Source organism: Leucoraja erinacea, chromosome 1, assembly GCF_028641065.1.
Source record: "Leucoraja erinacea ecotype New England chromosome 1, Leri_hhj_1, whole genome shotgun sequence".
In the NCBI taxonomy this organism is placed as follows: domain Eukaryota; kingdom Metazoa; phylum Chordata; class Chondrichthyes; order Rajiformes; family Rajidae; genus Leucoraja; species Leucoraja erinaceus.
Window position 1 is genome coordinate 54,086,455 of NC_073377.1, and position 20,561 is coordinate 54,107,015.

At 41.8% G+C, this 20,561-nt stretch overlaps 1 protein-coding gene across 2 annotated transcripts in view; it reads left to right on the top strand.

Annotated features, from left to right (window-relative positions):
• ipo11 (importin 11) overlaps positions 1-20,561 on the top strand; it is a 333,610-nt gene that overhangs the window by 242,173 nt on the left and 70,876 nt on the right. For both annotated transcript variants that reach the window (XM_055634916.1, XM_055634917.1), the window contains exons 29-30: positions 4,839-4,934; positions 13,114-13,198. In XM_055634916.1, coding sequence (XP_055490891.1) covers positions 4,839-4,934; positions 13,114-13,198 — 181 coding nt within the window. The remainder of the gene's footprint in view (positions 1-4,838; positions 4,935-13,113; positions 13,199-20,561) is intronic.

Genomic DNA, 20,561 nt, shown 5'->3' on the forward strand with positions numbered 1-20,561 from the left:
CCTCTCCCATCAGGTAAATGGTATAGAAGTGTGAAAACATACAACACCAGATTCAGGGTCAGTTTCTTCACAGCTGTTATCAGGCAACTGAATCATCCTACCATAACCAGAGAGCAGTGCTGAACTACTATCTACCTCTGTGGTAACCCTCTGACTATCCTTATAGATCAACCAACCAGTTAGTTCAATTTTCAAAGTTTTTTGTATATTTCTGTTTATTTTCTGTCATAAAATTAAAAGTTAACATTCTAACATTCATCACATGTCTATCAGATACAGCTCAGTTTGTTGTACTTAATAAATCTTATTAAAAGTGCATCATTTTTTAAATTATGAATTCAATCGTGTATGTTTTGTGCAGCATGTTACATTTCAGTGTTTGAATTTTATCTATTTATTATCTTTGCATTCAGTAGTGACTTTAATGTTAGGTTGTGTTTGCTGTATCTATTAATCTACTGCAGTGACTGCCTGATATTAAATTTTTATGCAATGGGGATATTATTCCATTAGGAGTGGGAATCAGGCTTAAGTAAATTTAAAATTGATCACGAGTATTTACATCAAATTTGATTGATGTGGAAGTATTGCTAGCTTTAAAATTTGATTTGCATGAGCAGAACAAAATTCCAGCATTCCATTTATCACACAATTTGGCTTCGCTTTTGGAAAAATGTATCAAAAGCTGCTGCGGGGAAAGAGCGTGATAGTTTCCTCCCCCATCCACCCCCATCCCTTAAGATAGGTATTTCATCTCAAGACAGATAGCTCTATCAGCTGGACTGAATCTGTATATTTTTGTTCATTCCGAGGTGGACATTATTAATTAATAATTGAGGTGGATTATTATTCATATTTATTCTGAACAAACTGGAGTGGAAGAGAATAATTATTTAAAATTGTGCATAAGGCACAAACGGGTAACAGGGAAACAGAAAGATGCTTTAAACCATGAGAGAAAAAATGGAAAGATAACATTCAAAGATGTGCATCCCAAGTAAGTGATGTTCGTACAATCACCTTGAGTACATACAACATACAATACAAAACCGTTATTGTCATTTGAACCTCAAATGAAGTTCAAACGAAATTTGGTTTCTGCAGTCATACAACAAGAAAAAAACCAAGACACACACCAACACAATTTACATAGACATCCATCACAGTGAATCTCCTCCTCACTGTGAAGGAAGGCAAAGTCTCCCCTGCTCTCCATTCTTCTCCCGATGTCAAAGCCCACGGCAAGCGTTGGTAAGTAAGTCCCGCGGCCATTAAGGCCGCGCTGGGCGACGCAATGCCGCGCTCCGGGTCTTGTGTTGGAACCCCCGGCGGGCGCTAGCAAGTCCCGCGGCCGTTAAAGCCATGCTGGGCGATGTTAGGCCCCGCTCGGGGTCATTTTCAACCCCGCAATTCGGGCGGGAGAAGTTGCCGTTGCAGGAGCTCCGAAAAGCAGTCTCCCACCAGGGACCCGCGAGCTCTCGATGTCATCATCCACCGGACCTGCGGCTGGAGCCTCCAAAGCTCCGGAGTCTGGTCGCAGCGGCGCATCACCACAGCTCCCCACGCTCCGAAGCCGGCCAGCTCCACGATGGTGAGTCCGCAGGCTCCGCGACTGGAGCCCCCAGGTCGTTCCGGTTGGAGGCTGCTCCACGGTGCTAGGCCCCAACGACAATGGAGACCCGACAGGGAAAAGGTCAGGTCCCCCATACAAGGAAGAGATTTTAAAGTTTCCCCCGCCCCCGCCCCCACGTATACGCAGTTAAAAACAATTTAAAAACCGTTACAAACTATACACTCAACGGGACAAATTTTTTTCGGCGACTGCCGGCGTCATTGACTGACGTATCTGGGTCGCCAAATAATTTTGAACATTTCAAAATCCAACAGCGACAAAAAAAATGTTGCGACACTTGAGGAAACACTGCGCGTCAATACGTTGTCACGCCGCATCACGCCGTGGCTTTTTCAGTGACGTAATACGTCAGTCACCGAAAAAATCACCAAGTTGGACAGGCCCTTAACTCTTATTCCTATTCCCACTCTGACCTTTCTGTCCTGGATCAGGAGGGAGACGTGGCACAGACCTGCCCCTCATCCACAGCCAGGATCGATCCCGGCCGGCTCTCCGACGCTGTCCCGTCCCCACCCGAGTGCCCCCCACCCCACGGGTGGCCAGAGAGGTCGGCAGTCAGACGGGAGCTGTACCCCCAGGACCACAGCCAGCGCAGAGAAGCAGCGCTAAACCCAGCTCACTCTGCCTGTCCCGCCAGGTTAACGTGCCTGGGCTTGCGGGAAATATGGCCAGCGTGGAGAAGCAGCGCTGGTATCACGTCAGTCCAGTCAGGGCTTGTAGGTTAACCCGGCGAGACAGGCAGAGTTGAGCTGCATTTAGCGCTAGATTGAGCCTCCAAAGCCTCGCACATGTGTGGGTGAGTGGGCTGCCAAAAAATTGTGTTCCCTCGGTCCCCTCCATATTTTGATAGCGAGTTCCGTGCCTGAACAGCATCTCATATTCGATGTGGGTAGCTTACAACCCAATGGTGTGAACATTGAATTCTCCAATTTTAGATAACTAACCAACAACCCCCCGGCACTCTTTTTTCTTCCGCCTCTTTTCCATGTGCCTCCTCTAATGCACACCCATTCTTCCTTCCTTTTCACTACGTCCCTTTCAATCTATATCCATTTGTCTGACCTCACTTTTCAAGCTTCTCTCCTTATCTCACAGCCATTTTCATCTCTGGCTTTTGTCCCACCGATCTGCCATTGAACCCCCTTCACCGGTATCCATAAATCTCTTGCCTGGATCTATCACACCCCCACCTCTTTTCCAGTTTTCTCTCCCCACGACAAATAGTCTGAAGAAGTGGCCTGACCTGAAATCTACCCATTTTCTCCAGAGATGATCCTTGACTTGATGAGTTACCCCAGTACTTTGTATTTTTTGCTCAAGATTCTAGCATCTGCATATCCTTGTGAATAACATGAAATGGGCACGGACTGTAATTGCGTCAGATACATTTTCGATATATAATGGATGTTTTAAAAATATTTTACTTCTGTGTTTGACCATTTGTCCCAGTCTTTATTTCGTAGTGTAAAATTGTACAAAGTGTTAAATATTGTGCTTTTACCTTTGATGTCAGTGATAGCATCCCAGGATGGGATCACCACAGATATTGGTGCTTTTAAACCTTGAAAGAAATCCAATCACACCAAGATCACTGCATCTTTGAGAATAGTGTTCAATGAGCTCAGTGCTCAGCACAGCGGTTGACTGTCCAAAAAATCCTTTGAATTCATTGGCCCGAAGGGTCTGTTTCAATGCTGTATAACGTCATAAACTTACATAGTTTTTCCAGAGTTGCAAGGTTTTAATAACAAGATTACACAAATTTCCTAAAAATGAGAACATTTGGGGGATAATTTGATCATAGTTTTCAAGCTGTCAAATATCTCAACTGTTTGGAGAGCTCAGGACACGGGGTCTTTTGTCCGAAGCCAGGAATGATTTTAGTGATATTATTATGCGTGAAGCTAGAAGACATACTACTCACTCAGGATAATTGAACTTCGAAACCTATCAAAACATAGCAAATGATGCTAGGTTAGTTGTGAACCAAGGTTTTAAGGGATGAGGAAGAAAGATCTTTGTATAAAATCAGCACACAAATTAGCCATCATATGGAGATGGGGATGCAACCCCTAAGCGGCTATAAACAGTCTGCTGAAGGAACTCAGTGGGTCGAGCAGCATCTGTAGAGGAGGACAATACAATACAATACAATTTATTTGTTGTCATTTGAACCTCATTGAGGTTCAAACAAAATTTGGTTTCTGCAGTTATACATACAAGAAAAAGAACCAAGACACAACACAATTTACACAAACATGCATCACAGTGAATCTCCTCCTCACTGTAATGGAAGGCAAAGTCTTATCTCTCCCCTGCACTCCACATTCTCCTCCCGATGTCAGAGTCAAAGCCCCCGGCGGGCGATGGTAAGTGTCCCGCGGCCATTAAAGCCGCGCCGGGTGATGTAAGGCCCCGCTCCAGGTCATCCTCAACCCCGCAACTCGGGCGGGAGAAGTCGCCGTTGCGGAAGCCCCGAAAAGCGGTCTCCCAGCAGGGACCCGCGGGCTCCCGGTGTCACTGACACCAGGAAACAAGCAGCTAAATTGTTTTGCTGTTCCTACTAAATTTACTTTAGATCCTTTTGCTTATCTAATTCAGAAGAATAATTTTAACATATTCAATACAAAGTCTCATCTCTAATTGCTCTTATAATAAGATCATTTTGATCAATTCAATAAGCAACATTCTGCCAGTACCTTCATGCCATTTTTTTTCCACATTGGGTAGAAATTAAAGAAAGACTTATTTATGTGAATGTATTTATCATCACTGAATGTGGAAGTAATTGGTATAATTGTTTAAACTGCTATTACAGAGGATAAGCATAATTTTGGTTAAAGACTGAATAATTAACACCCATCAAATTTGATTGCAATGTAGTAAAGAAAATTATTACAAGCAAAGCTGTTTGGGTGTCAGCAAAGGATAGTCTCTAAAACATGTTCTCATAAATACAATAATAGCTGTTACACTCCTAGGTCTTTTCATAAGCTGTTTATTAATTTATAGATATTATATTGAAGCCGAGCTAAGTTTGCTGTTACACATTTATTCCTTTTAATTATTATTAATTCTTTACATTTACAATGTTCTACGTTGAAATATTTGTAATTATTCAGAGGGTACTTGTCTTTGTTTCATACTGTAACATTGCAAACTTTAATAGATCACACAATTTAAACTACCTCCTTCTCTTTTGCAGTGTGATTCAGGATAAATTCTGTGGCATTATAAACATTTGCGTGGAAGCACTGCATGATGTTATGTCAGAGGATCCAGACTCAGGGACATACAAAGAGTAAGTAAGCAGTTCTGTCTGTGACTGAATGAATTGGTTATTGTAACATATTCAACTACACGCACTGCAGTTAGGGGAAACCTTGGGATGAAATGGAATAAAGCAAGACAGATTTGAATAGCAGACAATCTATCTGAAATGCCAGCTCAATGTTCAGGCAACAAATTACCTGACGCCTTTCATGAGCTTGGACATGAAAACATATATCACAGTCCTCATTGCCATTGGACAATAATGCTAAAATAGGTTTGGAACTGAAGAATGAGTCTATAAATAAGTGGGCACTTTGGGACAAATACATCTGTCAATTCAATTTGATTCCATTTATCCCATGGGTGCATAATATATATTTGATCAAATAGCAATCAAAAAGGGGCATTTCTGTCACTGATCAGTTGGGATTAATCATACTTAATGAAACGCCTATTGCATGATTCTTGCATTTGATTTACATTTACTAAAGGCCGGGCATTTTACATTGAATTGTAGCAAAAATAATTTTAATGGTGATCATATTTTTAGGAGACCTATTTGAGATATGAAGTGACTTAATTTTGATGAATGCACTTTATATGAATATATCAAGAAACATGATTACAACTTTGAAACAACTTAAATAGCAGATGCTCTATTATTAACCTACATTTTCCAGTCCCATTGTTCATATTCCTGCAGCTGCTATAAACAGCCCTGAAGAGTGAGAGTAACTAGTAACCTTTCTCAGTGCACAATTTATGATGGAAAAATATCACTGAGATAATTAATGAATGAAAGGAAAAGAGCTAATTGGCCAATCTAATTGCTTTCATTATGGGAGCCTCATATAATGTCGAACCACCTCGTTACAGTGTTTGATTTTTAATCACATTCATAGTGATTAAATCACATTCTCTCACTGTCTCTCTATCCTTATCTCTATTTGCCCATCTCTGGGTAAATCATTTAATCCTTTAAGCATTTACTGAACCAAGCCACAAAGGGAATTGTTTGAATTCTGGCTAAAAGTTCTTGATATTTTGTTTTAAACATCACCTGTATCTGCTTGGTAATCAGCTATTTTTGTTTCCCTCGACCACCCCATTATTTCCATTGATAATTATTCTCTGTCTCTGCTTTAACAAGGGACGGGGATGTATTTGCTAGCATGGTCAGGAGGATGATTTCATGAATATTTTGGCGGCATCTATCCCAAGCTCTGGACGTGCCTATGCAGTCTGAATGTCAGCTGACAATATGGAGAGGTTTCACCAGATGGCAGGATTCTCTTGAATATGTTATAGCAGTTGATACTCGATCCTCTGACCTGCATGAATAGAAATAGTTTGAACTTAACTAATGTTCAAAAGTCCTAAGCATGATTACTTGCTTTTAGAGTTCTGCATCCAGGAAGCAACTGCAGAACAGTCCACGGTGAATGGCTACTCGACTGAGAGAATGGGTAGACCAGAGCCAACATGGCTGCTGAAAGCACTCAGATTTTATCTGGTGACACAAAAATAAACTCTGATTGGAAGTCTGGTGTTTGGAATATTTCCATCACTTACAATGATTAATAAAATGTCCCATTTTATTGGGACATTAGGATAGGACCTTCCCTGGCCAGGCTGATATTTGTTGATTGTGTCGTGAGGGTGAGGATACAAAATGCCTTCCCCTATTAGAGATACTACCCTGTTTTATTCAACCTCCTCCGCCCCCACCCCCCTATCTTCTCCGCAACTTGTAACTAAGTGGCTTTGTCTCTTTCTCATGGCAAGCCTGAGATGGTCACCCAGGTGACAGTTTAACGAGGAAAGTTAGAGGGAAAAAACACATGCAAAGAGATGAAAAGCTTCATAGTGCAGAGCTAATTGGGAAAGAGCCTGCTGAGATTCCCCAACATTATATGGGTACTCTGCCCTACAATCCCACACTATCTTGCATTTGGCAGTTAATTTATTTGACCAAGGATTGCAAGGCTGTGGAAACAAATGTTAATTCAGCATGTTGTGCCTATTTGGTCTTTGCCAAACCTATCTTCCAATACGTAATGGCTATAGGTCGTTTTAGCGAAAAGGAAAAGATTGCATAGAACGTTTGATGCAAAACACAATTGGAAAAGAAGGGTGGTCCTGTGCGTTAGTGTTCCGTAGGGTATGCACGTCTGCAGGACCTGAGTCTAGGAAACTCTCTCCAGCCTCTTGTGTATCTCGTACACTGTGCATTGGAATGGTGCTGATACCAGCAGCAGATGATGGTGGGGAACCAGTCGTGGAAACTGAGTTCAACTTTCCATGCGGAGAATTTGTACCAGGTTGGAACCATCGGGAAACAATCAGCGACATACCAAATCTCATTAATTTTGTCTATTCCAAAGGGAATAACAAAAGCAATCTGTCTACATAAGCAAAGGTTTTCAGTCCTGTCTTAATCCACACACACCAGTGAAATCACTAATTTCCTCTAATGTAATGACAAAAAACTGAAACATAGACAAAGAAACATAGAAAATAGGTGCAGGAGTAGGCCATTTGGCCCTTCGAGCCAGCACCGTCATTCAATATGATCATGACTGATCATCCAAAATCAGTACCCGTTCCTGCTTTCTCCCCATATCCCTTGATTTTGTTAGCCCCAAGAGCTATATCTAACTCTCTCTTGAAAACATCCAGTGAATAGGCCTCCACTGCCTTCAGTGGCAGAGAACTTTACACAGTATCTTTGCTATATTAACTGCATTGTCTGCAGTTCTGCCATTACTCCTGTCTTATATATACTGCTTTGCTTAATAGTAAATCCTCGGCCCCTTTTTGTCTTTCTAACCTCATTTTTGATCTACTCAGCTATTTTCCGCATATACATTATATTGGGTCCTTTTGTTCTAGCACAACAATAAATATTTTCTCATTTCTGTATGTTCCCTAGCTTTGTTGCACCTTTCCAACTGTATTAGTCAAAAGTGTTTTATTGTCATATGTACCGAAACAGAATAACAACATTCTTACTTGTAGGATTTAATTTTGTTTGTCATTTCTTTGCACTGCAGTCTAATTGTTGGCCTCTTCCTGCAGTCTAAATCTTTCCTCCTCACAGTCAACCATACAACTGATTTTTGTAATATCCAAAAATGTCATTATCGTGCCCCTGCTTTTAACTCTAAATCAATAACATAGATCACAATAACCAATTTACCACGATAAAATGACTGGTCAGCCATTCTCCCTTGCCATCTGTCTCTAAGCTGATTTTGGAAGAAATTTGCTGCACTTCCTTGAATTTAATGGGCTTTTTACTTTTTTGACCAGCCTGAAGGTGGGATCTTGCTTTGCTACAAATTTTGATAGTATTTTATTCATTTTTTAGTTGTTATTGTGGATGTCAGCAACATTCAGACTTTTCAAAGGGGTTTCATGGACGAGACATTGTTAGGGTTTCTTTGCTCAGCTCCAGTGATCTCCATCGAATCCAGAAGTACAATTGGGAGAAGTGAACACAAGAATACAAGAAAACAGAAGCTGGAGTAGGCCACTCAGCCCCTTTAGCCTGTGCTGCCATTGAAAGTTATCATAACAAAACTATGATGGCCTCATCTCCTCTTCTATGTCAGCTCCTCATAATCCTCAATTCCTCAATCATTCCAATATTTATCTATTTACGACTTAACATGAGTGGTACAGTCATTTCAGAAAAAAGCTGGATCTTAACATGGAGTCGAGAACAGTGCACAGGAATCCCAAATGTCATTTAGCCAATGTAATAGAGAACTTTGAAAATCTTTCTTTCAATCCACTCGGGTTACTTTACCTTCCAGTTTGTAACTGTGCTGCATGTTTCTTTATACATGTTATGTTCCTGCGGCCACAGAGGAATAGAGCAAAGCAGCCTGGTTCCCGTAAATTCCACTTCAAAGCAATTGAAAGCTTCTTTGTGCCATGTTCTGTGAATCACTCATTTATCTTTGCTCCTGCATAGACATTTTTATGAGTCTCCAGGAACTGCAATGTTTAGATGGAATTGATGAGTACTTTGCCTGAGAATTGTTTTTAATTTTCCTGTCCTTATATCGAACAGCATCTCAAGAACAGGTCCTTCGGCCCACAATTTCTGTGCTGCCCATGATGCCAAGTTAAACATATCCCATCTACCTGCAAGAGATCCATATCCCAGTATTCTGTTCACATTAATGTACCTGTTTAAATACCTCTTAAACATCACCATCGTATCTGCTTCCAGCAAATCTGCTCCTTCATATTGGGTCCTTAAAAAAGATTGCCTCACACATCTCCTTTAAACTTTTTTCCTTCTCCCCTTAAACTTATATCCCGTAGTATTTGGGGAAAAGATCGGACTATTTTATAAACTTCTATCATGTCTCTCCTCAGTCTTCTTCAGAAAAAATGAACTAAATTTGTTCAACTGCTTATACTATCTAATCCAATCAACATTGTGGTGAACCTCTTCTGCACCCTCTCCAAAGCTTCCACATCCTTCCTGTAATGTAGTGACCAGAACTGAACACAATACTCCAAATGTGGCGTAACCAAAGTTTTATGTTCCTCACTATTATACTGAAAACTCCGACTGATGTAAGCAAGCAAACCATAGATTTTCTTTACCACCATTTCTACTTCCATTGCCACTAATGGAATAGTACCCCAAAATCTCTCTACATCAATGCTACTAAGTGTACTGTACACTTTCCCTTTACATTGACCTCCCAAAGTGCAAACCGTCATACTTGCTGGATTAAAATCCGTCTGCCATCGCTCTGTCCATGTCTCCTACTGATCTATATATTATTGTATCCTTTTCTACCTTTGTTCACTATCCTCAACTCCACCAGTTTTTGTGTTGTACGCAAACTTACCAATCACCCCAGCCACATTTTCGCACTTATGTACATGTGTGTGTGAGGGCCCAGCACAGATTCCTGCAAAACACCACTGGTCACGGGCCTCCCGTCTGAGAAACACCTCTCCACTAGTACCCTCTGCTTTCTACGGGCAAGCTATTTTTGAAACCCGATCTTATATGTCACCCTTTATCCCGTATGTCTTAGTCTTATGGATCAGCCTTGCACGAGTCGAGGCAGGGAACATCCACAGCTTTACCCTCATCAATCTTCTTCACCACCTCAAAAAATTAAATCCTAACCCATCATCTCCCCCCTCCCCCCGGAAAGTCATTCTGACCCACCTGAAGCCCATGCAATTTCAAATGTGAGTATATTCTATCCCTAAGAATCCTCTCCAAAAGCTCCCCAATATCTGATGTCAAGCTCATTGGCCTATAATGTACTGATTGACTGTGTTGCTCTTCGTAAACAAAGGAGAAGACCTTGTCTGTTGGTACAGATTGCTGTCAAGGTCTTTGCAACCTCCACTCTTGCTTCTCTCCATTACCTGGGATAGATTTCATCAGGCCCCAGGCCATGCACCTTGCTGTTCTTCAAGAGCCCAAGAGCACCTTCTTAATATCAACATGGTCTCATAATTGGATCTCACTTGCAGCTTAAGAAGTTAATTGACAATGCCGTGTGCGGTTGTATGTCCTTGTTATTTACCCTCCCAAAATATGTCTCATTCTTCTCCAAAACTTCTCCAAAGTTCCCCCTTTATTCATTAATTGTTTTTCTACCCACAAATATCCACAGATTCGCTCTAGACCAATTATAACCTCACAATTATTGGAACTAAACTGCCTCCGGTTATCCTAAATCATTCTTCTCCAACCTTACAAATTCTCTCATTTAATCAGCATTTTGTAACGCATAGACAATTTTCCAAGTTAATGTCCTCCTATCAAGCAACAAACTTCTTCTTCTTTCGTGTCCTTATGCTCTCTAGTGGCTCTCCACTGCTATACTCATCGTTGCGCTATTGGAGTGTTAAGTGCAAGGTCTGCAGTAGTTCATGGATTATCCAGCAATGGACATTGCACCAGGTGTTGCATTGTCTGGGTCTGTGTGCCACAGTCACAGGTTGATTACCCTCGATGTAGCCCCATTTGTGCATTGTCACCCTTGACTGCCCGACCTCGATTCGCAGTGGGTTGAGACATCTCCAGTTCAGCCAGTGTTCATCAGCACCTGGTGGTAAGCCCTCTGCTGCTGGTATGCCCATCTTCGTGGAAATAGGAGCAGTGGCTAGCCTGTTCTTCCAGCGAGCTTCAGTTGGTGTTGTTTCCAATGGGGTGACGCTTAGGAAGCTCTTACGGGATTTTAACCGCCGAGAAGGGGGCACATGGTTATGTAATGGGTGTATCGTCTGTCAGTTGTTTCAGACGCTCTGTCGTACTTGCAACAGCTTTCCTGGTGTCTGGGGAGTGACGCCAGCCAGTAGGTAGTAGTTGTTTACGTCTAAAGATCAGAGGCAACCAGAGGCAGTGATGCTACGGCAGCTGGCATTCAAGGATGAATCGATCTTCTTTGCATGTGTAGATCTCTCCCAAGCAAGGCAGGCGTATTCTGCAGCAGAGAAGCAGAATGCTAAGGCTGTAGTACGTACTGTTGTTGGGTTGGCACCCCATTTCATGGTGGTGAGTTTGTTCAAAATGTTGTTGTGGATGCCCACCTTTGCTTTAGATTTTTCCACATGTGCCTTGAATGTTAAGCAGCGGTCGAGTGTGACTCCAAGGTAGACTGGGTTTGGGCAATGTGTTAGTGGGAGACTAAACCATGTGGCGTGTAGTTGATGGTTAGCCTCTTGGTTCCTCAGGTGGAATGCACAGACCTGTGTTTTCGATGGGTTGGCACGCAGCTGGTTTTCCTCATAGTATGAAGATAACCTGGTGAGTGCCTCTGTCAGCGTTGTCTCAACATCTTAGAACTGTGCACCCTGTGCTGTTATACAGAAATCGTAAGCACAGGTAAAACGCTTAGTTACCAAGTCAGTTGGCTGGTCATTGGTGTAGATGTTGTACAAGATCAGTGCCAGAACACTCTGTTGAGGGAGGACGTTCTTCTTCCGTCGCCATCTGCTGTGTTTCTCGACAAGAACCTTCGATTTTGGAGCATTGTTTATATTAGCTCAATTAGATGCAGATCTTTTGTCATCTCAAGAATCATGTAGAGGAGTCCTTTGTGGTTGATTATGTCGTAAGCTGTTGTCAAATCGACAAACACTACTGCCATGAGTTGCCCTTGTAGAAGCCATCTTCGATATGTTGCGTTAGGTTGAGGAGCTGGCTTGTTGTGGACTTGCCTGGGCAGAATCTTGCCCGATCTGATAATAGGTGGTCATCTACAGTACATATGGAGCAAGGCGTTTGAGGATGAGTCTCAAATAGTTTGTAGATGTGGCAGAGTAGAGAGATGGGACTATAACTCTTCGCCTCTGAGGGGTCCTTCCCTGGCTTCAGTAGTGCGATTACTCGAGCCTGGCGCCAAAGCTTTGGGATTGTCAGATTTGCGGAGCATGAGTCGTAGAAATTTAGAAGCCACTCTCGTGTCTGTGGTCCAAAGTGCTTGATTTGCTCAGTGGATATGTCATCGATCCCTACTGCTTTCCCATCTTTAAGAGTTGCGATACCGGACTCCAACTCTTCTGTCGTAAGTGGTTTTATGAAGAACGCGTCTCTGGTGTGAAAATACTTCTTGGTGATATTGTGCACATCCTTCCAAAGCTCTTTGTCTACTGAAGGTTGGTGTTCCTTGTGCCATAGCATCATTATCACTAGATTCAAACATATCAGTATTCATAAATACGAAATACCCATCTTAGCTGGTGCCTATACATTTTCCCCCACTAACAACAAGGTCAAATAACAAGCATTGGTCAGGAAAGGTAATCTGCCTTGTGTTAATATAAATGATTATACTCTGTAAGATTCTGGGTCATTCTAGTTCAGTCTATCCATTCTAGTCTGGATAGTCTGGATAGGCCAAGGTACAGTGACTGAGAATGTTACAGGTTCCACACAAAGTGACATTCTTTTACACATCAAAGCTCTGAAATATAAAATTGTTCAAAAACATTACTATTTTATTTTGTTAAAAATTGTGTGGCTGCCATTTTGGTTAAAACCTAGTAAGAACCTATAAACATGTTCTAAGAAAATACTATTGAATCGAATTGCTTTAAGATATATGACATTATTTATCATATCTGCTTAAGCTATCTGTGATTAAAAATGAATCATTCTTGTGATCTCTGGAACTTCCACAACATTGTTAAACTCTTGTGTTAATTCTTCAACATAGTTGTATGGTGATATCACATTTTGAGGAGCTTAAAGTTAGTGAAGATGAAGAACCTCCAACTGAACAAGACAAAAGGAAAAAGCTGGTAAGTTGATATTTTACATTCTGTCGAAGTTAGTGTTAACAAGTGTAATAACTGAAAGATGCAAGGATGAACAGTAATAAAACATTTGCAAACCAACAAGATGTTTGATTTTTTTTAGATTGTTTTCTTCCCCAATTTTTCACTATCTCACCATGTATCTTGCACAAATGTTTGACACCCGTGCATCTTGGGTCTATCAGACTGCATAACCCTAAATGCTGAAGGAACTCAGCAGACCAGCCAACATCTGTGGAGGAATCTGCTAGGCGGTGTGTAGGGTCCCTGCCCAAAATGTCGCATGTCCATTTCCTCCGGAGATGTTGCCTAGCCGCTGAGTTACCACAGCACCTCGTGTTTTGTTCAGGATTCCGATATCTGCAGTTCCTTGTGTCTCTGTTATCAGACTGCCTTGTCTATTTGGGTATTATCTATTTGTGAGCCTTCAGGGTATATGCCTTTGGGAAAATGGAGACTTTGCAGGTCAGTTACATTTGTGCTTTACTAAAAGTCTATACAAACTAGTTAATGCAGATTGCAAATGTGCTCTTTCTGGACTCTGTCACTCAGCTACTTGCAGGATCAGATTGGTGATCAGTCATGGGATTATTCTTTGCAATATAATGCTTTAATAGCAATACTTTTCACAACAGCAAGGTGATTCTAATCTTAAACGGTATTTATGCTTGACCGTGCACTTTTATGCTCTTTTTGCTGCTCAGATGAAGACAAACCAAAGCCAGAAGTGTGGGAATGATTGTTTGGTTGACCATTTGGTTTTGCAGTTTTCAAACAAATGTGATCAAATAGAGATGCTGCAACCAACAGGGTAGATTATGTAAGGATAGCAACAATTGAATTAGAGAACAATGTTTAAATTTTGCTGTCTATCTCACTTTCACCAATAAATTTAAGTGACCTGTTTGTATGCAATCCATTACAAAGTCAAGAGTGAACCATCAGTTTTTTATTAAGATATAAAGGAGAGAGACAACCATACACAGCCGTGCATTTCAAAATCAACTTATGTTCTGACCGCAGCAACCAAAACAGACAGGCTGTCTAACAGCAGCCCAAAACCTGGACTGGATTACTAGGTAGAATGTGTGGCATGCATAATATGTGTAGTGGAGATTATATAGGCATGGATTCATATAGTTAATCGACAGACCTTTGACTAATAAAAACATACTATTAATTTGTACTATTAATTTTTCCAAAGCATTGGGTTATTTATTGGACTTACGATGTACAGTCATTAACATAGTCATGAAACTATCAAAGATAAAATTATATATCCACTTGCTATTAATGGCATTTTAAAATGTATCCAATCTTATCCAAAGCAGAAGTAGCCAGTGTGACCTTTAACAAAAGACTTTGAAAAATTAACATATTTAGTAGTTTAGTTTAGAGATACAGCGTGGACGCAGGCCCTCCGGCCTACTGAGTCCGTGTCGACCAGTGATCTCCATACACTATCACTATCCTTCTTACTAAGGAAAATTACAAACTTTACTGAAGCCAATTAACCTACAAACCTGCACATCTTTGGATTGTGGGAGGAAACTGGAGTCCGGGGAAAACCCACGCGGTCACGGGGAGAACATACAAACTCCGTAAAGACAGCAACAGTACCCAGGATCAAGCCCGACCCGAATTGAGCATCTCAAGCACTGTAGGCAGCAACTCTACTGCCGTGCTGCCAATTTAAGGAAATAGAATGTTAGTGAACATTAGGAAGTTTCTTGATGTGTTAAATTATCTGATGAATAAACAGATATTTATTCTGGTCACTTTAAACAAAATGGTGGTTATAATTTCTTCTGGAAGGGCAAATTGGAAGAGGAATATATTTTTGTCCAATGAAGCTTCTGGATTGAGAATGAGTGAGTATAAACAAGCATCTGCAATTCCTTCCTCCACTACCTGTAAGACTATATTGTGGTCAAAACAAGGAACTGTAGAAATGCATCTGACTGGGACAACTATGGAAGGGTGTTCTCTTTGTCTGCCACAAGAGAAGTCTTCACCATGGTTTTCCTTTTTCACCTCCTCCGCATATTGAAAGAGCTGTTATCTGAAGAGCAGCATGGATAACGTCCCTTTGGAGACAGTGAACAAAATATTTACTGCAGCATCTCTAAAAGAAATGCTTGAAGCAGTAAAAATCCATTATACAGGATATTTTTCAGCTTCTCTACTAATGCCTTTGACTCCATCAACCAGGAGTAACTGCAAAGTACTTTCCTCAAAACTGGCTGCCCACACTAATTTGTTTATATTTATGATGACTTGCAAGTTACTATTCAAGCCAACAGATAAACAACAAAGCTAATCTGAATGGTGTCGAGCAAGTCCTCTGGTTTCATAACACGTCTCTTAGATATGCTGGTTGTTCAGTTAATTTCCTTTTGTAACTTATCCCGATAGTAGATCGCGGGCTATTTATTCTCATAAATGAGGGAATAAGCCACAGAAGCTGGAGAACCAATTAATTGGAAGGCTTTAAACTCTCATACAATTGATTTGTCAAATTGCCTCTTTTAATATCATAAGGAAATGTGAAATATTTCAGAAGTAAAAGGGAATTTATGATATAAAAGGAAGTAATTTGGCACCAAGTCTAATGGCCCTGTTTCACGGTGCGAGTCCACCCATGAGTGATCCCGAGTGAAAAAAAAAATCACACTCGTGGTTGTTTACGAAATTCCAAGTTTATGTTCACGAGTTTAAACGAGTTCCCACGTGTATGTCTAAGTTTGCTGTTTACTTCTCATTTCTGCGATGTACCAAGTTCCTCTCCCGAGTTACTCTTGAGCCAACCGTGAATGAAGGCCTGTTTTAAGTATCAAATAGAGGAGCTGGACAGCATCTCATACAGTAAGTATATTCTGATTCAGTATTGAAAGTTATTCAATTTCAGAACTTTAATGATGGCTTGGATTTCGGCATCTGAGTGCATGTATTGGCTTCACATTACAACTCAGTTAATTTTGGTGATTTTGATAAAGGGTGAATTTGGTTTTGAAATTTAGTCACCAGAGAAAATTGGCTTAACTCCCTCTCACAGTGCGAGTCGACCCACGAGTGACCCCGAGTTTAAAACAATTGAACTCATGGTAATCACGTATAATTAACGTAGCGGGAACGTCGGAACTCATGGACGCAACTTAGCGACTCGTGGCGCTAACAGCAGGTACCCGAGAAACTTGTTAACTCTTGAAAAACTTTAAACATGATTAAAGATTTCCACGAGTCAAATTTACTCTTGAAGTTAAAATTTGAAACATTTAAACTTGTTGTAAGAACATAGTGGCCCATGAGTTTACCGTAGTGATTCGTGAGTCTACCGTGGGCACTCTTTAACTCATTGGGCAGGCAGCATCTCTGGAGAGAAGGAATGGGTGACGGGTTAACGTTTCCAAATTTCTTTTGTGTCTTTGTGTTACTCCAGCACCGTGTGTTCACTTTTTGTCAACTAGCATCTGCCCTTTCTTATGTATTACATTATTTGTATCCTTGGCAATTGATTGTCGCTCCCTTCAGTTTCCCAGGGGGTCGGGACGGGACGGGGGTTGGGGTGACTTAGTACGGGAGACAAGTGTAGGAGAGGTGTACTGACTGACAAGGAATGACAATTTTATTCTGCCTGTTTCCTCTCTTGCTAAAATGCAGTTTTTGCTATGCTATTATTGCAGACAATTTTGACTAAAATCTCTTCAAGAGTTGCGAGCAGATAGTACAGAAATGTTAAATGTTGGATTATATCATCTTTGTTTTATAACAGGACATGTGTTGTGCAAGATTAAAGATCACATTTGTAATTGATCTCGCAGATCTGCCGCCACAAAAAGCCAGAAGTCCAAGTTCGCCTGTGTGGAGTTTGAATATTCTTTCTGTGAGCGCATGGGTTCCCCCTAATGTTGCAGTTTCGTCCCACATCTCAAAGACATGTGGGCTTATAGGTCAATTGGCCTCTGTAAATTGGCTCTAGTGTGTAGGGAGTGGATGAGAAGTGGGGTAACTAACTATTAAGAACACGTGATCGATGGTCAGCATGGACTTGGTGGGCTGAAAGGCTCGTTTCAATTCTGTATCTCTAAACTAAACTAGACTGTAAATAAATAGCCGCATTTTGTAAATAAATAGCCTAATTTTTAATGGTTTGAAATGCACGCAATACTGATTGGATTTCTCCATTGTTTCAAGTTTTTTTTCTGTACTGTCCAATTTGAACTTCAATTAATGGGTGCATCTTTCATGGCTTACCTGTCAAAAGTACTCCACGAGATAATGGACTGCTTCAAATGTTTTCTTTCCCTTGGAAAAAATCCTTTATGGGCCAAACTGTTCTCTGAGCTGAACATAAATACCTTTTTTACATTGATTTTTTTTGGAACGTGGGCCTGGCTGGGATATCCAGTATTTAATGCTAATTCCAAACTGCTCATGAGAAGATGCTATGAGTCATCTTCTTAAAATGCTGCAGTCTTTAAATGGAGGTGCTCACATGATGGTGTACACTGGATGTTCCACGATTTTGAACCACAAGCAGTGAAGTGTCAACAATATATTTCCAGGCCAGTGTGTGACTTGAGGGGACCTGCAGTTTGTGATATTCTTGTGTGTTTTAAGGATTCCTCCTTCTTGATGGTTGGAATTGAGGGGTTGGGAGTTGATAACAAAGTATCCTTAGCAATCCGGAGGTGGCGGCGCTGCCTTGCAGCTGCGGCTCGCCTGCAGTCCATTTGTCTTTTCTGTTTTTTGTTTTCTCTTGTCCCGTTTTTACAGTTTATTTTGGTTTATTTAGTTGTGTATATGTGGGGGGGGGTGGGTGTAACATGTTTTTTTGACTCTTCCTTCGGGAGGGGATGCGACCTTTCCAGCCGTATTCCCCGTTTCCGTCTGCGCTGAGGCCTATCACAGAGCTGGCGGTCTCCAGCTGCGACCAACCTCGAGGCTCCAGAGGCAGAGCCAGGACTTACCAACCGGGACTGGCCGACTTCGGGGCTGTGGTTGCGGTGCGACCCAACTTCCGACCGGACTTTGGAACCTCGGAGGCTCGGCCACGGGCCTGTGGACGACATCATCGGGAACTCGCAGGTCACAGGCGGTGACCTATTTTTCCGGAGCTCCCGCAACTACAGCTGCGTCCGCTGGACTGGAGGGCGGCATCTTCAGCAGCTTCAACCGCCCATGGCCGCGGAGTTTGAACCAGCCCGTTTGCGGAGCACAGATTCAGCCGTGGGACTTACTTACCATCACCCGGCGGGGTCACAACATCGGAGGCTTGGATTGCCTCAGCGCAGAGGGAGAGCAAGGAGGGAAGAGACAATTACTTTGGGACTTTAAACTTTGTTGAGTGTTTGTTATTTATTCTAAGTTATGACTGCAGGCTAAACCATTTCATTGCACTGAAAAGTGCAATGACAATAAATTGAATCCAATCCAATCCAAATAACTGCAATAAATTTTGTTAACGTTTTGTATAGGTGGGAGAAGGAATGAACATATAGCATTGTGGATAGAGTGCCAAACAAGCAGGGTAAATTATCTTAACCATACAGCACAGAACAGGCTCTTTAGCCCTCCAGTCTATACTGACCGTCATACACCCATTCACTCTTATTCCACACTTATCCAATTTTATTCTCTACATACTTCCCTCAACTTAAGGTGAGATGGGCAAGATTTAATAGGAACACGAGGGGCAACTTTTTCACTCAGAAGGTAGTGGGTATAGAACAAATTGCTGGAGGTGGTAGTTGAGACAGGTACTATGATGTCATTTAAAAGACACTTGAACAGGTACATGGATAGGAAAGATTGAAAGGGATATGGGCCAATAGAAAATAGGTGCAGGAGTTGGCCATTTGGCCTTTCGAGCCAGCATCGCCATTCAATGTGATCATGGATGATCATCCACAATCAGTACCCCGTTCCTGCATATCCCCTGACTCCGCTATTTTTAAGAGCCCTATCTATCTAGCTCTCTCTTGAAAGCATCCAGCGTGTGCAAATGGGACCATCTTAGATAGTGCATCTTGATCGGCCTGGACAGGTTACGTCAAATAGCCTGTTTCCATGCTGTATGGTTATGAGCTTTTTGAGAGCAGATGGAACTGCATTCATCCAGGCGAATGGGAAGTACTCTCACCCGCCCTTCTTGTGCTTGCTTGGAAATGCTTTGGAATATCTACAGTTAGTCGCTTATCACAGGATTTATAGCCTTGGTAACATTTCAAGGGGATTCAATTGTAAGGGGAATAGATAGGCGTTTCTGCGGCCGCAAATGAGACTCCAGGATGGTATGTTGCCTCCCTGGTGCAAGGGTCAGGGATGTCTTTGAGCGGCTGCAGAACATTCTGGAGGGAGAGGGTGAACAACCAGTTGTCGAGGTGCACTTTGGCACCAATGATATAGGTAAAAAACAGGATGAGGTCCTACAAGGTGATTTTAGGGAGCTAGGAGATAAACTTAAAAGTAGGACCTCAAAGGTAATAATCTCTGGATTACTACTAGTGCCACGGGCTAGTCAGAGTAGAAATAGGAAGATATTTCAAATGAATACGTGGCTTGAAAAATGGTGAAAGGGGACGGATTCAAATTTCTAGGGCATTGGAACCAGTTCTGGGGAGATGGGACCAGTACAAACAGGACGGTCTGCACCTGGGCTGGAATGGAACCAATGTCCTTGGAGGAGTTTGCTAGTGCTGTCGGGGAGAATTTAAACTAATGTGGCAGGGGGATGGGTTGAAGAGCAGAGAGGCAGAGGGTGTAAAATGAGGGTAGAAGCAATAGGTAGCAAGGTGAAAAGTAAAATTGGCAGGCAGACAAATCCAGGGCAAAAATCAAAAAGGGCCACTTTTCAACATAATTGTATAAGGGGTAAGAGTGTTGTAAAAACAAGCCTGAAGGCTTTGTGTCTCAATGCAAGGAGCATTTGTAATAAGGTGGATGGGTTGAATGTGCAGATAGTTATTAATGATTATGATATAGTTGGGATCACGGAGACATGGCTCCAGGGTGACCAAGGCTGGGAGCTGAACATCCAGGAATATTCAATATTCAGGTGGGATAGAAAGGAAAAGGAGATGGGGTAGCGTTGCTGGTTAGAGAGGAGATTAACGTAATAGAAAGGAAGGACATTAGCTTGGAGGATGTGGAATCGATATGGGTAGAGCTGCGAAACACTAAGGGGCAGAAAACGCTAGTGGGAGTTGTGTACAGGCCACCTAACAGTAGTAGTGGAGTTGGGGATGGCATCAATCAGGAAATTAGAAATGCGTGCAACAAAGGTTAAACAGTTATAACGGGTGACTTCAATCTACATATAGATTGGGTGAATCAAATTGGCAGGGGT